This window comes from Paramisgurnus dabryanus, chromosome 13, assembly GCF_030506205.2.
Source record: "Paramisgurnus dabryanus chromosome 13, PD_genome_1.1, whole genome shotgun sequence".
In the NCBI taxonomy this organism is placed as follows: domain Eukaryota; kingdom Metazoa; phylum Chordata; class Actinopteri; order Cypriniformes; family Cobitidae; genus Paramisgurnus; species Paramisgurnus dabryanus.
Genome location: NC_133349.1, coordinates 2,991,620 through 3,009,154, shown reverse-complemented (window position 1 = coordinate 3,009,154; position 17,535 = coordinate 2,991,620). Strand labels below are relative to the sequence as shown.

The 17,535-nt window shown below is 36.6% G+C and overlaps 1 protein-coding gene across 4 annotated transcripts in view; it reads right to left on the bottom strand.

Moving 5' to 3' along the window:
• The window catches only part of znf385d (zinc finger protein 385D), an 83,006-nt gene that overhangs the window by 29,229 nt on the left and 36,242 nt on the right, over positions 1-17,535 (bottom strand). For 3 of the 4 annotated variants that reach the window (XM_065298932.2, XM_065298929.2, XM_065298930.1), the window contains exons 3-4: positions 13,475-13,582; positions 6,453-6,621 (exon numbers count right to left, since the gene is read on the bottom strand). In XM_065298932.2, coding sequence (XP_065155004.1) covers positions 6,453-6,621; positions 13,475-13,582 — 277 coding nt within the window. The remainder of the gene's footprint in view (positions 1-6,452; positions 6,622-13,474; positions 13,583-17,535) is intronic. The other variant, XM_065298931.2, reaches the window with a different exon arrangement.

The window sequence follows — 17,535 nt, the reverse complement described above, 5'->3', positions numbered from 1 at the left end:
AATAGACGCGAGCTTAAGCGAATGATGCGAATTTGGCAGCTCGATTGCCTTAAAACAAAGAGTGTCTTCAAGCAAGTGGAAAATATTCAACACCTGCAAAAAGCTAGCATGATACGAAGTTTAATCCCGCGAGTAATCTAAAGCGAGGAGCGCAAAGCTTTGCGTTTGGTGTGAGTACAGCATGTCCACAGCATATTTTGCTTTTTTCAGTCCTTTCTGCAAGGACAAATATTAATCCCACAATGGATTTCTAGTGATTTCTTTGCTGTGTAGAAAGAGTTTATAGGGGAGCTTTTTTCTATTCCATCATGACAATTCCCCCATGCCACCTAAAGAGAAGTCCAGACAGAAATGATTTCCAGTCCGATGTGAAAGAACTTGGTCTGCACAAAGGCCTGACCTGAACCCCACCGAAACACATCTGAGATGAAATGGAAGGTCGATTATAAGCCAGATCCCATCACTAACATCAACACCTGACCTCACTGAAGCTCTCAAGGATGAATGGGAACAAATCCCAGCTGCCATGTTTCAACATCTCATGGAAAGGTCTTGCAGAAGAATAAAAGCTGTTGGAGCAGTGATGGGAGTAAAGCAACATACGCTTTGAGGGAGTTTACTTTATACACTGCAAAAATGACTTTCTTATTTGGTATTTTTGTCTTGGTTACAGTGTGGAAAAACAACACGTCAACTTAAGCTAAGAATTAGTGAACACAAAAGTTCAATCAGAAGAAAGGATATGAATTACCCGGTAGCGACCCATTTTAATGCACTTTATCATGATGTTTCCTCACTACGCTTTTGTGGAATTGAAAAGGTGAATATGCCACCTAGAGGTGGTGATATTGATTTACTATTACTGAGACGTGAACTCTATTGGATCGATACTCTTCAAACTTTATCACCTTTAGGGTTAAATGATGAAGCACTTTTTAATGTGATGCTTTGAATTGTGCATTAGACTTACATATGAGTTGTGTATCGGGTTACATATATTAAATGATATCATGAGATTATTGAATTGAGATGTAATCATGTGACTATTTTGAATGATGCACCTATCATGTGATTTGTTTTTCTACATTGTGATTGGACATTTGACCATTTATATTTGATGATGTTTGTAACAATTGCAGTTGCCTGATGAAGATCAGTTGATCGAAACGTTGCAACGCAACTTTCATTAAATACATTTTTTCAGCAAGCAGATAGTGTGCGGGAATTGTTCTTTGTACATTTTGAGACTTTTTGTCGTCTTATCCTACGCACCTATCTATTGACTTCAGGTGTGCGACGCTAATTTGTTTGTGTCTTGGTTACAGTACAAAGATCTAATTCTTAAATCAAGATGCATATTTTTGAAAAAAAAAAATAATAATAATTTAAATGAATTTGTGCTTAAAACAAGCAAAAAATCTGCCAATGGGGTAAGAAAAAAAAAAATCTTGAAATAAGTTTACTTATTTACTTTTTTTTTTTTTTTTTACAAAAAATAGACTTATTTTCTTAGGTAGTTTTGATTATCAAAAAAGACATCTTGATTTAGGAAATGTTAGATATTTGTACTGAAAACAAGACAAAAATACTACGTAAGACAGATTTTTTTCGCAGTGTATGTAAAGGATAATCCACAGCAACACTTTCTTACAGTGCAAAAAATTATTTTCAAGAAAAAAAATCTTAGTATTTTTGTCTTGTTTTCAGTAAAAATATCTAAAAATTCTTAAATTAAGATACTTTTTCTAATGAGAAAAACGGTCCAAGAAAATAAGTCTAGTTTTTAGACCAAAAATATCAAATGTAAGTGATTTTGTGCATATAACAAGCAAAAAAACAAAAACAAAAATCTGCCAATGGGGTAAGAAAATTGTTCTTAAATTTTTCTTGAATTAAGTGTTTAATAAAATTTTCAAGATTTTTTGCTTACCCCATTGGCAGATTTTTTTGCTTGTTATATGCACAAAATCACTTAAATTTGATATTTTTGGTCTGACATATTTTCTTGGGTTGTTTTGCTCATCAAGAAAAAGCATCTTCATTTAAGAATTTTTTGATATTTTTACTGAAAACAAGAAAAAAATACTAAGATTTTTTTTTCTTGAAAATATTTTTTGCAGTGTAATATTTTTGTTTTGTACACTGCAAAAATATATATATTTTTTTAAATTCTTAGTATTTTTGTCTTGTTTTCAGTAAAAATATCAAAAAATAATTCTTATATTAAGATGCTTTTTCTTGATGAGCAAAACAACCCAAGAAAATAAGTCTAGTTTTTAGACCAAAAATATAAAATTTAAGTGATTTTGTGCATAAAACAAGCTAAAAACAAAAATCTGCCAATGGGGTAAGCAAATTTTTCTTGAATTTTTCTTGAATTTAGTGTTTAAGAAAAATTTTCAAGATTTTTTGCTTACCCCATTGGCAGATTTCTTTTGCTTGTTTTTTGCACAAATACACTTACATTTTATATTTTTGTCTTAAAACTTATTTTTTAGGTCATTTTGCTCATCAAGAAAATGCATTTTGATTTATGAATTTTTATATATTTGTACTGAAACAAGACAAAAATACTAAGTAAGAAAGTCATTCAAGTGCAGTGTAGTTGTGCATTAAAAGATTTTAATGCATGGCACGGAGGTGAAGAATCACCGACGTGTAAATACGGAGACAAAAAATACATCTACATTAAACAAGTGTCAACAAAATAAAACATTTGTTTGTTACATGTTACACCATGCACAGTAAAAAATATTTTTTATGCATTATAGACAAAACTTCTGTTTACACCTCTGGACCACAAAACGTAAGGGTATATTTGTAGCAATAGCCAACAATACATTGTATGGGTCAAAATGTCAATGATAATATTTTTAATGCCATCGTTAAGATATAAAGATCATGTTTCATAATATTTTGCAAATTTCCTGTCATAAATATATCAAAAATGTATTTATCATTAGTAACATGCATTGCTAAAAAGTTCATTTGGACAACTTTAAAGGCGATTTTCTCCATATTTCGATTCATTTTGCACCCTCAGATTCCACATTTTCAAATAACTGTATCTTGGCCAAATATTGTCCTATTCAGCTTTCAGATGATGTATAAATCTCAATTTCAAAACAATTGACCCATATGACCCATATGGTTTTGTGGTCCAGGACTTTTTTAGACAAGCCACAAGCCAAGACTGTCAGCCATGAACATGTTTAATCTTTTCACTCATATATTGAATACTGATTTATGCTCATTAACCTCCTAAGACCCAAGCTTTGGTTTGGCTTGAATTTTAGATTACTTCCAGCTATTTGGGGTTAGGAAGAACCAATAAATATAATAACCAAATATTTTTCTTTGAACATGAAGCAGTGTAATTGTCCACATGTGTGTACAACAGGTTACACAAAATAAAATATTATGGGGGCAAACAACAAAATATTTGATGGGGGTTAATGTTAATTTTCTTGTCCAAATAAATTAGACATTTTTAGACTGCTTTGCATATTAGATTTAGAACCACACACAGTGTGAAAGCACGTTCAGACATTGGACAAAAAAATAAAACCAGCTTGACAGTGTTAATGCATCTAAAGAAATCAATAACATCAAGATAAGAGACATACACATATACAACTGCACACCAGACTCTTCCCCAACCCTGATAAAGGACAATTATTTAATAACAGCAAAAACCTTACACATTATATACCCTCTCAGAAACAGCAGACTATCTCCCGTGTGCGTTCCTTATTAGCACCCGACTCTCTGCTTTTCATTACACGCTGCAAATAAACTCCAGATAATGCAGCTTTCAGCCGCCTCCACAATTCATCTCACTGACATCTCCGGACATTAATATTCATCACCGAACTGCATTTTGACAAACAAACGCCCAGCTCACAAACGCAGCGAGACGGTCGGATGTTCGATGATGTGTCAGGATTTATCGGGTGTTTCTGGCCCTCGTGCGATCATGTACTCTACCGGGTCACCGTGCCCTTCTGTATTCGCAGGTCTTATTAATGCAAACAATAGCGGCCCGATTAGTTTTTCGATAACAGCGGAGGCAAGCATTTCCATTTCAGAGATACAAGATGTTTCCGAGACTTCTGGTATCGTTGTGGATTTGCACATCGTAAACTGCTGACGTTAACACATCTCCGTGTTTATCTATGTGTACATACATACAAGACTAAACAAATTGCATTTTTCTACCTAACAGAGATGGTGTGTTGTTTTTGCAAGATGGAGAATGTAAGACGGTGGAGGAGGCCTGGCTTTATGGTATGCTTTTGTCTTAATGGAATAAATTACCTAAAAATAATGATTATTTATTGACCCTCATGTTTTTCATATTTGTCATTTTAAAGCTGTGGTTTTGAGGAGAAATTGTCATTTCCATTGGTTCAACTTGACTACAGGTCCTATAAGTGAAGTATATTATTGGTTCCAGACATGTGTTGAGTCCACCTATTCCAGAATGTGCTTACGTCCATGAGATTTCAACGTCCTGATCCGGCTATAATCCTTCACAGCCTTTGGCCAACCCATGGATTGCGAATAAACAATAAAGAGAGGACCCTGTATGCTTTGAATCATCTAAACCAGTGATGGAGATTCCTATAAAGAACCGGGAGAGGGATTTATACAGTATCCTGCTCTACTGGGGTTAATAATACTGCATTTATTAACCAGACGAACATCGAGATCAGTCGAGGTCGATGAAAACCAGAACCCTGAGTGGGCTCCACATTTTTTCCACTGGCGCATATAAACTTGGAAATTGTGTACTTTAAAGATATTGGTATAATATAAGCACAATGAAGGCAAGATTTGTGTCTATAATACATATTACGATCTTTAAGCAGATTCTTGGACCGTATGACCGGTTTCCAGTCAGACGGAGAAGTTTATGACGAAAATAAAAAGCAGAGGTCAACACTTGACATTGCTGGGAAATTTACTGAATGCATTCAACAGAACAAACAATACAACAGTAATCCTTTTTAATAATATTAACTACATAATTTGGTATGCTGGGAAATTTTTAATCCTTGTTTAATGTAAAATTGTTCAGACAAACACTTAAGTATTTGTAAACTCATGTCAATAAAATAATCAACATTTTATGGCCTAATCATATTCAGTATACGGGTCATTGACAAAAACAATTTGGCAAGATTAGAAATAAAAATTTTTTAGACTTGTTTTAAAGCATAAAGCATGCATCAGGTTTATTTCAAGGCACATAGTGTATTTATGTTAATTTTATGCAATAAAAATAATTTAAAAAATAATAAAAAACGCACCATTTTTATGAAGTTTAAGACTGAATGGACCTGAAAATGTCAAATGGTGTAACCGCCAAATGTGCCAAAGAATGAGAACTATTAAATATTTTCCATCTTGATGTCATGTAAGCGTAATCATCATAAAACATTGTAAAATATAATTTTATTAGTTATTTCTAAATGTACATTTTAATGCGTTTTTGTCCTCACATATGCTGAAAACAGCTCTGTTTTCTAAATAATATTTGACAAATTATACAAAAATGTATGTAAAAAGAATCATATTACATTTTTTTTATGAATATATTTATATTTTAATTTAAAAAAAATACTACTTACACCAATAGACACAGACCGGTTACACCACATTGACATTTTTGCAATTATCCCCCAAATATTCCTTCAAAATGAAATAAATCCAGAAATTTTAGACTTGGTATTCAAGTAATCTGCAAATTTATTTTGAAATTTTAACCCTTTTACATTTAAATGAACCATACGGACACAAAATAATTAATGGCATGTTATTGACCCATAAACAAAATAGTACATTTACTAATACTTTTGTATTTTTAAGTTCAGTCAAATTGGCTTTGCAAGTCATTTTAACTTGGCGTTTAAGTTGCTATAAATTTTAAAAATAAAATAGCTTAACCTAATTTAACAATAAGGGGGCGTGACATGCACACCTAGGCATTTTCAATTGTTTCCAAAGGAAGCGCAGCGCTTTTCAAAAATGCCAGCAGCTGAGAGTTAAAAAATTTTCAGCTTTGTGTGAAACGCTCAGCTCGTCAATGTCACTTCTCACTTGGTCGTCCAATCACAGTGGAGGAGGGGTGGGACAAATATCACAACAACCAACCAGCGCATTATTCAACAAAGTATCATAGTAACCAAAACGCTCAGCTGAATAAAGCTGGCAAGCACCTACAGATGGCGTCTGCCTGTCGCTTTGGTGTGTACACTTCCTAAAACATGTTAATAGTGACTTAATAGTCACATCATTTTTTACAGTGCAGGATTTTTCATTCCATTTGATCATCTACTATGAGAAAAAAGTCTTATTTCAAAAAGTAGACCTCGTCTAAATAAGCCAGCTATTTAGGCAATCATTCGGGTCTATACTGAACAAAGTAAACATAAGATCATATCTTTTACCTGTTATGTCTGTATTGTTGGCCATCGTCGATGGTGAGAGACCTCTAGGTGGCTCCTTGTTGGTATTTTCCCTGGCGATTGGACTCTTCTGTTTGAGGCATTTCGGGCCATCCAAGGATTTCAGCTTCTTGGCATGTTTGGTGCCTTTGTAGTGGGCCAGTGCCTGGCTCTAGGGAACACAGAAAGGGCCAACCCAGATCGAGGGCCAGCAGAGAGCAGGTGTTAGCAGAATCAGACAGTGAAGCAAAAGAGCTCTGAACAATCTGCTGAAACCATGACTGCAACGTGGCACCATCACATCAAACCCCTAAACAGCACCCATCTGTGACAACAGGCCTTTCAGATCTGCACAGGTTTATCTTCAGTACAGCCTGCTATAATGAAACCTGCATGACCGATGCAATCTTCGTGCTTCACCTTTAATTTCAGGGTCTTTGGCTGTGTTGAAAAACCTAGCAAAAATGCTTACATAGACCGGCAACCCATCAAAGGAATGCTCCCAATTGCTTTACATTTATTTTTCAGTACTGGCAAGTTTTTTCTTGTTTTATGCCAAATCTTAACTCTTTCCCCGCCAGCGTTTTATTTTTAAGTTGGCAGCCAGCGGCAGCAATTTTTATGATTTTCACAAAAGTTAAATGTCTTCCAGAACATGTTCTTTTTTAAATATAAATACACACAATGGCGGGGAAAAGTTAAAAGTTTATGCTATACATTTTAGAATCAAGAGTGCATACTAGTACTTCGCAGGTAGATATTGGTACCTCACTGGTACAAACAGTACTGTGCAAAAGTCTTATGCTGTGTTTACACCAGCCGCGGTAGAGGCGTCAAGCGCAAGTGATTTCAATGTTAACTCAATGTGAAGACGCGTTGATGCGCGTCTGGAGGTCTCGTGGCGGCATTTGCGGGTCTAGTTCACCCGAATGGCGCGAACTGAGCATCTGGCGTGGTACGCATGAATGGTGCTTTTTGTCTGACTCTCGAGTTAAAACTTTGGCGGATTTTAACCAATCAGGACCCTGCTTGCTGCTGTGGCGGCAGCCCCGCCCAGAGTCACTCATTCAACATGGAGGAACACTTGATATTGTCCATGAGCAGTCACCCGGAGCTATACGACACAAGTTCTTATTTTTATAGAGACAGGAATAAAAAGGACCTCGCTTGGAAGAGTGTCAGTGAGGACATCGGGCAACCTGGTAAGTTGTAAATACACATTTCACTTTTAAGTTACGTGACGTTTATCGACCCGCGGCATTCCCGCCATTTTTTAAACTATTTTCCCCCTATAGTAAGGTTACCAATTACAAACCGGTAACTCTCTCTATGAATGCATGATCAACCTCAGCGATCTTACAAACAGACAACCGCATAGCACTTGCCCCTCCCACAAGAAGCGGATTTCGCCTCTGACGGGCGTCAAATGCTTGCTTTTTCCACGCGTCTACTTCAATCTAGACGCGCAAATGCATTCAAATGTTCAAGCGGCAAACTACACGTGGTAGACGCGATTTTGACGCATCAAACGCAGCTGGTATAAACGCACAGTTAGGCCACCACCAGCAGCTTAGTTGTTTTAGCAAAGTTTTAATGTTTAATCCATATTTATTTTTCACTCTTTTTATTAAGATACAAACAGAAAAATATATAAACAAAATTAAAAACAAAACAATTTTAGGACTAAATGTCTTCTTCAGGCATAAGTCAGTGTTTCGTGTGACCTCTCTTGGCACGAAACACATATTGAGCGTTTTTGAGGAGACTGAAGTCCTGAAGTCATTTGATTAGAATTGGAAATTAGGATTTAATTTTATTTAGGTTTAAGAGATCTGCCTGCTATTGCTCAAGTGGAAGGGGAGTTTACCCCTTCACCCCTACACTGTTTTTTTAATAGTACATACACATTGTATTTTCTGGTTGTATTCTAATAAAGATATTGAGAATTTATTATATATGATCACTATACCATTGCGAAAACAACAAACCTAATGGTGGCATGGTGGCCTAAGACTTTTGCACAGTACTGTATATGTACCGGAACAGTAAACATTAGGATCTTTTTACATATATTGTTTTACATATATAGTCTGTGAACTGTATAGTACTGAATTGTGGAGTTACACTGCTAAACAGTTTTTCCACATTTCTGTGTTCAGGATTATTTGGGTGGGCCTTGATGACACACCGGAGCCACTGAGCATGTCCCCGCCCATTACACAACCGCAAGCGTCCATTCAGGTTGTAGCAGTATTTGAAAGTTGAGAGAGACCGTCAGTTTTCCTGTGAGTGGGTGTGGTTTTAGCAGACACACCCCCAGCGTTTGAGAGCAGAGAATTTTATTTCTTTATTTTACTTATTTTATTTATTTGGTGTTTTTTTAATCATTCAAATTTGGCTGGGTGGTTAATAACACATTTTTCTCAGAACACTTTAAAGGGTAACGTTCCAGTGACAGCTTATGTACTTTTTTCTGCGAGTGTATAATAATTAGTATGCAGGTTGCTATGCTGTAGTGGCGCATTTAAAAAAAAAATGTTTTTACCTGTCTGCACAAGACCCTGTAAAGCAGCTGTCTATAGGTAAGAGTCAGACAGCATGGCAGCTCGCTAAGTTTTGGACCACGGCCTCACTTGCTGAGTAATGGTGTGAAATAAAGAGTTTGACAGAGAAAGAAAGATCCCATCTCCCAGCCTTCAGCGCGTGAGGTCATTACCCATCTGACACACCGCTATACATAAAACATCAGAAACAAATCTTTTAATAACCAAAGGCTGGTGGAAGGTTCCTGCGGTCTGTGTCATGTGCGATCACCTTCACAACAGATTTATTATGACTCCTGGACCGGGCCATATGCAATGTCTTTTAGTCGCCCTTGTTTACCTCAGCGCTAACTCGTGGACGTTTATCTGACATTGCCGCTGGCGGCAGAAAGGACACGATCAAGAGATGCTAAAACACTTTTCGGAATAAATAAGGCAGACTTTAGAGAAACACCAGCCTGATCTCACAAAAAATTCATACATATTTTACAAGTTGGCTAATTCGTATATAGTGAATTGTACAATACATACTATTATTATTATTATAAAACAATGTAACCCCACCCCTATCCCCAAAGAAAATGCACAAATGTGGTCGTACAAATTAGTTCAAATTAGCCAACTCATAAAATGCGTACGAATTGCCATGAGATTGTGTATGAAACACTAGTCAATACCAAGTATTTTTGCCATATTTCCTCACAAAGGCATTTTAAATTTGATCAGTAGCTTGGCGAGGCAACATTTCATGACATTCCTTTACATTACCAGTAATTTCATGAAAAACATCAAGTTTAGACGAGCATTTATGTAAAGCAATAAAAATGGACGACGGCTAAACTCCTTTGATTTATTGCACTTGCATAAACAACGGTGCGGGATATGGATTACAATCATACGGATTTATATCACTGGGGTTTGTAAGTAACACATCATTTGAGCGGGATATTGTTATGAAAATGACTTTAACGTTGAGATAAATGGGCTGTTGCACGACAGCCTCCAGCTATCGGACCCGTCGTCCAATCACAGGGAAGAAAGCAGTGACACAGATAAATGTCATGTGTAATCTGTGCCGCAATCAACCATTCATTACAGGCTTGACATGTAAGAGCCGTCTCTGTGACGGGCGAGAGTTGATGCCCAGGTGAGAGGAACGTGGCTTTGCTCGCCGAGCCTTTAACTGAGATGGGCACCTGCTATGGGAGTCGGTTTAAATGATGCCATCAATCAATCAACAGACAAGCAAATTAGGGCCTCAGTCGCTGTGTTTGGCAGGCTATGAGAAAAGCATTTCGGGAACTTACAAGGTTTCTCTCCTACTCCTGTATTTATAATTCATACGTCTGAAAGAATCCATAACCAAGCGTCTTGCATCCAAATAGACCTTCGGCGTTATGAAAACCAAATGTCCTTTTTGAAAGTCGCCAGGACCGTCTGGCCGGACCGTATATGTCTGGCTGTAACCCTCCAAAAGTCATTTAATTTTTGGAAATGGGCAGCATAAAGAGCTTCCCGTGATTCGCAAGCTCAGATTGGATCTGAAGCACGAGCAACCAATAATAATGAGTTTTGCTTTGCGTGTGCCGTGCTTTGAATGCATAATCTCTCTTGAGCCTTTTTCTGTGATTGGCTACTGGACAGTGACTGGCCAACGACTGGCCCGCCTCTTCATTTTGTTGATTGATGCCTATGATAGGCTGTTATTATTGTGATATAGGCCTCAATCATGGGGATGTTACAGCTTAATATTTCTGAAAGTGAGAGGATGAATGGATATTCTAATAGAGAGGATATGAGATCCGCCGTTTCTAAATAATCCTATTTGGATTAAATACCTCTGATGAAAACATGTCACTGGCAGTTTTCCTGAGCTGAGAATGACAGCAGATTGAAGGAGGATAGAAAATAAAAATGTCCTTTTTGCTATTCAAAGTCAATTTCAATGACTCAGTGTATGAATTATAGCCAATAGCAGCGCTTCTCAACTGGAAGTCATTCCAGGATTTTTTTCCATATAGTGGAATTTAGTGGACCAACAGTTTACAGTTTCAGTCCAACTTGAAAAGTCTCAACCGAGGCATAAAGGTCTAATTTAGCGAAAAGATCGTCATTTGCCAAAAAAAGTACTTTTTAACCCCAACTTGTCGTCTTGTACTATCCCTCTGATGCGCTAGCGTGACCTTACGTATTACGTAATCATGTCAAAAGGTCACGTGTTACATACTGTACGCACACTTGCAGACCATAAACAATAAACTGACACAAAGACATTAATTAGTATTATTCCACATACAACAACATCGGAACGGTCCTCTTTCTCCACACTTGTAAACATTGGAGCGGTAGTTTCGCATACGTCATGCGACCTTCGTCATGTGACCTTTCAACGTGATAACGTAATACGTAAGGTCACACTGACACATCACAATGCTACTGTTGTGCAAGACGAGAAGTTTTTTTCATTTTTTTGGCAAAAATGAAAATCTTTTCGCTAGATAAGACCCTTATGCCTCAGTTGGGATCGTTTAGAGACTTTTGAAGCTGGATTGAAACTGTAAACTGTTAAGGTCCACTAAAGTCCACTATATTAAGAAAAATCCCATCGGAACGTATTATACGCTCATAAATTACTTTTGGTTCAGGTCATTCAGAAATGTCAGACTTTTTGGCAGAATCCATTAAACGTCACAATGATTTTCAGCAAAGTCCTCTAAGTGCACAGAAGACGAATGTGAAACGGCCATGAATCACAATCAAACTTAGTTACCAATACCACCCGAGTGTGGCAGCAAAATGGATTATAGCCCCCCTCCCTAATGTGTGCTTGAGTTTCTTTATTTTTACCATCTGAATTCTGACTCTGATCATTTGCATTGCTTCTAGTTGCATCTTTAGTGATTTTGTAACTGTTTGCTTTGTTTTGTCCAAAGAAGTGGATATTTATTTGAAGTGGAGGTTTTTTTTTCAAAAAGCTTGAATGCACTTACACACTCTTAGCAAGGATGTGTTAAAGGATGACTGAACAATTTATTTACACTTCAATTATCTTTTTCCGAAGCTGGTTTCTGTCATTTACTGTAGTTTTTATCACGCTGATGTAAATTCAAGTGTTTTTTTTTTTTCAAAAATAAGTGTGTTTTTAGTTACACTGTAAAAAAAAATCAGTAGGCAGCTGGGTTGCCAGTAACTTACTGTAGATTTAAATTTATGTTATTTACTGGCAACATTTTGTTCAAAGTTAAATGAACATTTAACATTTACAAGTCTTTGTCTTTACAGAGTAAAACAAAAAAAACAGCATCAAGCAAAACATTCTGGGAAACAAAATCTGAAGCAAAAAACAGAAAAAGGTTGATGATGATTTGCATGAGGCTGTTATTGTATAGTTTTATTCTGTAAAGATAAAGACTTGTTAATATTTAAAATTTATTTAACTTTGAACAAACTCTTGCCAAGTAAATGACATAAATTTAAATCTACGGTAAATTACCGGCAACCCATCTGCAACAACATTGTTTTTACAGTGTAGTTATTTAATGCTATAAAAACGGTGGGGTCACATCATGATTGACAGCTGTGATATGCGCATTCTGTGAGGAGGGGGCCTTGATTTTGCGGCTTTACTTCCTGCTCACTCCTGCGCAGGACTGGTCCCAAAATTGCTACTGCGCAGACTCGAAGCCCAAGATGTCAGCGCCGTATCGGAACACTAGCGGCTTCACTTTTCACCAATGGAAGAGAGTGAACAGGTGTTGTCCATCTTTTTTTACAGTCTATGGGTTAAATGGACACTCCACATTTTTTGGAAAATAGGCTTATTTTTCAGCTCCCCTAGAGTTAAAATTTTTTGTTTTATCGTTTTGAAATCCATTCCATAGAGGTGATTTCCGGGTCTGGCGGTACCACTTTAGCATAACTTAGCATGATCTGTTGTATCTGATTAGACCATTAGCATCGTGCTTAATTACGCAGGGCCCAGGGGACTTTTATCAGGTTCTGCGTAATATCAGTACGCCTGCTGCACCCATGTTACAGCAGCATAATCCTTGGTTATTGCGCCAGAATGAGAATATAGTTCCTAGTCATATCTGTCTAGAAAATCGCAACTTTTAATTTTCTGTCGTTTTAGTACACAATGCAACTATAGAAGAGTCAAGTTTTAAATAGAAAAAATATCAAAACTTTGTTTTTTTTTTGCGCGATGCTTATGGTCTATTCAATGGATTATGCTAAGCTATGCTAAAAGTGGTACCGCCAGACCCGGATATCATAAAAATCAATTGTTTAAATCTAGGGGAGCTTGGAGATAAGTTTATTTATTTTTTTAAAAAAGTGTAGTCTCCCTTTAAAATAAAATAAAACTTTGTTTTTTATTGCCAGCAAAATCTTTGCAAATCAACAGTGTATATTTTAACCAGCCCTGTTTCTAAGGCAAAATCATTTGATGGTGTTACTGTACCGCGAGTTGTGGATGCTCACCTGTGAGTTAAATCTCAGCTGGCACACGCCGCATGAAGCACATTTCTTTTTAGAAGTAGCAGGAACACCAAACGATTGATGTAAAACAGCCTTCTGAACAGGGTCCATCTGAGGGAAACACAAAACGGAAAACCGACTTTATTACCCTCATTCACAACAGCCGTACGCTGAACGTCAACCCTGTTACCCCTCCGATGCCCTGATGAAAGCTGCCCGCAGGGGCTTTTACAGAAACAGAGAGAAATACGCCTGGAAAACGTTAAAGGCCAATGAGCTTTACACAAACGCTCTTCAATCAACTCAACGGGGAAAGAGCGGCGAGGACGATTTAATGAGAGCCTAAATCAAGATCATACATTCACAACAGCTTACACGTGAACTTAATTATCTCATGTGTGCAATTTGGATGGAATCAAAGGGAATAAAATAATGGATTAAAGGGTTAATTCAATACATCAATACAATTCTGTCATTTACGCACTTTCATGTCTTTTAAAACCCACATAACCTTCTTTCTTCTGTGGAATACAATAGGAGAATTTTTAAAGAACGTTCATTTAGTTTTCCTTTTTGACATTTCATCATTCTCTGCATTCTTATGTCCATTTATCAGATAACTGGCGTCTCATTCTGTTCTCACAGACTGATATATGGTCTTTCTGGATCTTCTGATGTCTGGACTCTGACGCTTCAACCTGCTAGACACAGATGTCGGCCAGATCGTCAGTGTTACACAACCAAACATTTATTTTTGACTGACAAATCTTTTGTAAACAGCTGCAGACGAGTTTCTGAATCAATTTCAAGCCCAACAAGAGATATGCAGATTAAAAGCCTGATACGCTTTTCTCTATTCAACAAAATCAGACCAATCAGTTGCAAGAAATCCTGGTCCATTGTCAATTTGGCACCCGTCCGTGTCTTATTGATACCACATGTGTAAACGTCTTTCAATTGAGCATATCAATTGCTGGACACGGTGTCTGAAGATGTTACATAATTCAGTTGTGGTATAAATTGTACATACAATCAAAATGGAGACGTCACATCAGTGCAAGTTTTGGAAAACACCCATTTAATCACCCTATAAAAAGCATTGGTAACACTTTACAATAAGGTTGTATTTGTTATCAATTAATGCATTAACTAACATGAAATAACAATGGAAAGGACTTTAGCATTTATTAATCTTAGGTCATGTTTATTCCGGCATTTATTAATACACTTATAAAATTAAGCGTTGTAATGAACTAACATAAATAACTGTATTGACATTCAATCTTTTCCCGCCAGCGTTTTTTATGATTTTCACAAAAGTGTAATGCCTTCCAGAATTTTTTCGTTCTATAAATATATAAACAAACAATATATCAAATAAAAGAACAGAACCTCTGCTTTCTAACAAACAAACAAACAACGATGGAGGGCTTGGGGACCCTGGCGAAGCCGGCAGCCGCCGGGACGAAACCAACGGGGCGGTGGGCCGGAATGCGCCAGGAGAACCGGAGCGATCCATCCCTCCCTTGGACTCTCCCTACCACATTTTTGTTTTGTGTTTGTTCCTGTGTAGTGTCTGGTAGCCACTCCCTGAGGGAGGGGTTATGTCACGGCTAGTCCGTGACATGTTTTGTGTGTCGCACTTATCCGTTTCACCTGGACTCTCATGGACTAATTACGCCAAAACACCACACCTGTTGTATGTTTGATTGTGTTTGTATTTATACGCCTTTGTTCCTTCAGCCTGTGCCGGATTATTGTCATTGCTACCCCGTCTGTTCCCTGTATTGGATGTTCCTGTGTTCACTGTGTTCACCGTGTTATCCCTCGTGTTTTATCATTAAATGTTATTCATTTTCGAACTTTGCGTTTGCGTCCTACTTCCCTACTGTGTCGTGACATAAAGTTACCGATGTTAATTTGGGTTATTGATCTTTGCTGATCCAGGCAGTTTTTGCTGTTGTTTTAAAAGATGTCTTTCGTTTTGTGGCTCCTGTGCAGGTTGTCAATTCAGCAAAAAGTTTGCCATTCTCCCTCTGTTTACAGATGGGAGGTGAGGTCACGTGAATGCGCCGATGACGTATGGTGTAAAGAGTTAACTTACATTAACAAGAATTAATGGATGCTGAAAACTATATTGTTCATTGTCTGTTCATGTTAGTTAATGCATTTACTAATCTTTACAAATACAACCTTATTGTAAAGTGTTACAAGATAAATCTAAATCAAAGTTTATAAAAAACAGTAGTAAAAAATATAAACCTAATTCAAGATATGTTCTCTGATAGCAACAGTATTACACAAGTAAATCGATTTTAAACATGTTTAAATATTTTTCCTGGAAAGCTACAGTAGACAATTCTGATTAAAGGAACAATGTTTTGCAGTGCAGTGAGGAGCTGCTGGGAAACTGAAGGATTTGGAGGAAAGCCCATGAAATAGTAAGTGAGAGAGAAAGCATCTGTGCAGGATAATGACATGATGATCCGGTGTCTCCTCATTGACAGCAGTGTTGGTGAAGATACCATCACACCACTGACATAATACTCCCTAACACAGAGGTTCAGGCATGGAAACACAAATGCTTTGCCTTAACCGTTTAATATCTACAGGTGTTATGCTTGATTCCAATGCTTTTAGTTTGACTGGAAGAAATCTGTTTATTGTTATTTCCAGCATTACTTTCATAACTATTTTGCTGTTCCTAATCCATTCTCCTTTCAAACATTTTACAAAAGAAACTTAAATTTGTGGCCAGATTAAAAACAGTTCATGAACATTTTGAGGTTTGATGTTTGATGTGTCGATACAATGTTCACAGGGGCACAGAAATGGGGTATATAGCGCATAGGACGCCACACTAGGGCACTGAGGGAAAACTAATGGACTAATTCAACTATTACAAAACAAAAGTAGCATTGTTAAAAAAAATTTACTTGCTGTAATTTAAAATAAAGTTAACATAACTTCATAATTCAACTTTATAAGTTTTTATATTTATACTATTTTTATTCATTTTCATTTACAGGCACTAATACAATTGTGTGGGGAAAAAACTTTGGAGGTTGCCAACACTGATCTTGCTTACACCTCAATAGCTGGCAATTTGTTTCAAAATTTGCAAAAATAGAAACACAAACAAATGCAAATAAGGTGCATTTCCCTCAAGTTGTTTGAGTGAATGATGTAGTATTGTTAATCTAGTAACCAACAGCAAATAAAAGAAGGCACGCTTGGAAAATGGAGACAGGACTGCATGTAGTCACGATGGGGCAAGTTATTTATTAGCAGTGCAGTTTGTAATTGCCAAACTAAATGCTGTGCACAGAAGAAGAAATACAGCATTTTTGATGAAGGAACGAGCAGTAAGGACATTGCGTTGACGTCGATCTCCCATATGTGGTAAAGACAATGACAGCGGAAAACGCTAGATGATCAGCCCCATGGGTTTAATGTTCGCTACGTCAGAATTCATTCGGCAAATGCCTTTCCATCTCCCATTATTCGCATTGACTCTTTTTAGCAAAAATCAAAAACCACATCGAGCAAAAGTAAAACTTTTTTGCACATTAAAAGATTTTTAATCAAAATTTGATTTTTAAGATGTGATGGAAACATGTCTACTGTTGCATCATCTTTCATAAGACAAAAAAATCTGAATCAGTGCAATTCAATCCTTCATTTAACTAAAAATGTTTGAGTAATAAACCCTATTGGTTCCTTAAAATGCTTTAGGGGTCAACGTCTGGTATACACATAGGCTATAGTACATTCTTGTTAAATATATATATATATATATATATATATATATATATATATATATATATATATATATTCACTTTCTACATAAATCAGCCTTTATAAAAGACACACAATTATGAATTTTCCACATAAAAATGTCACTAAACAGTAACGTCTAAATATTAATGTGGGTTATGAGAAAGTCATTGAAAAAAATCACCTATAAGGAAGCAGAATTGTTCAACTTTGTTTAATTGTCCTATTTGGTATAGACAGCAGTATACATTTCTTTTGGTTCCTGTCAGTAATGTCAGACTATTTTA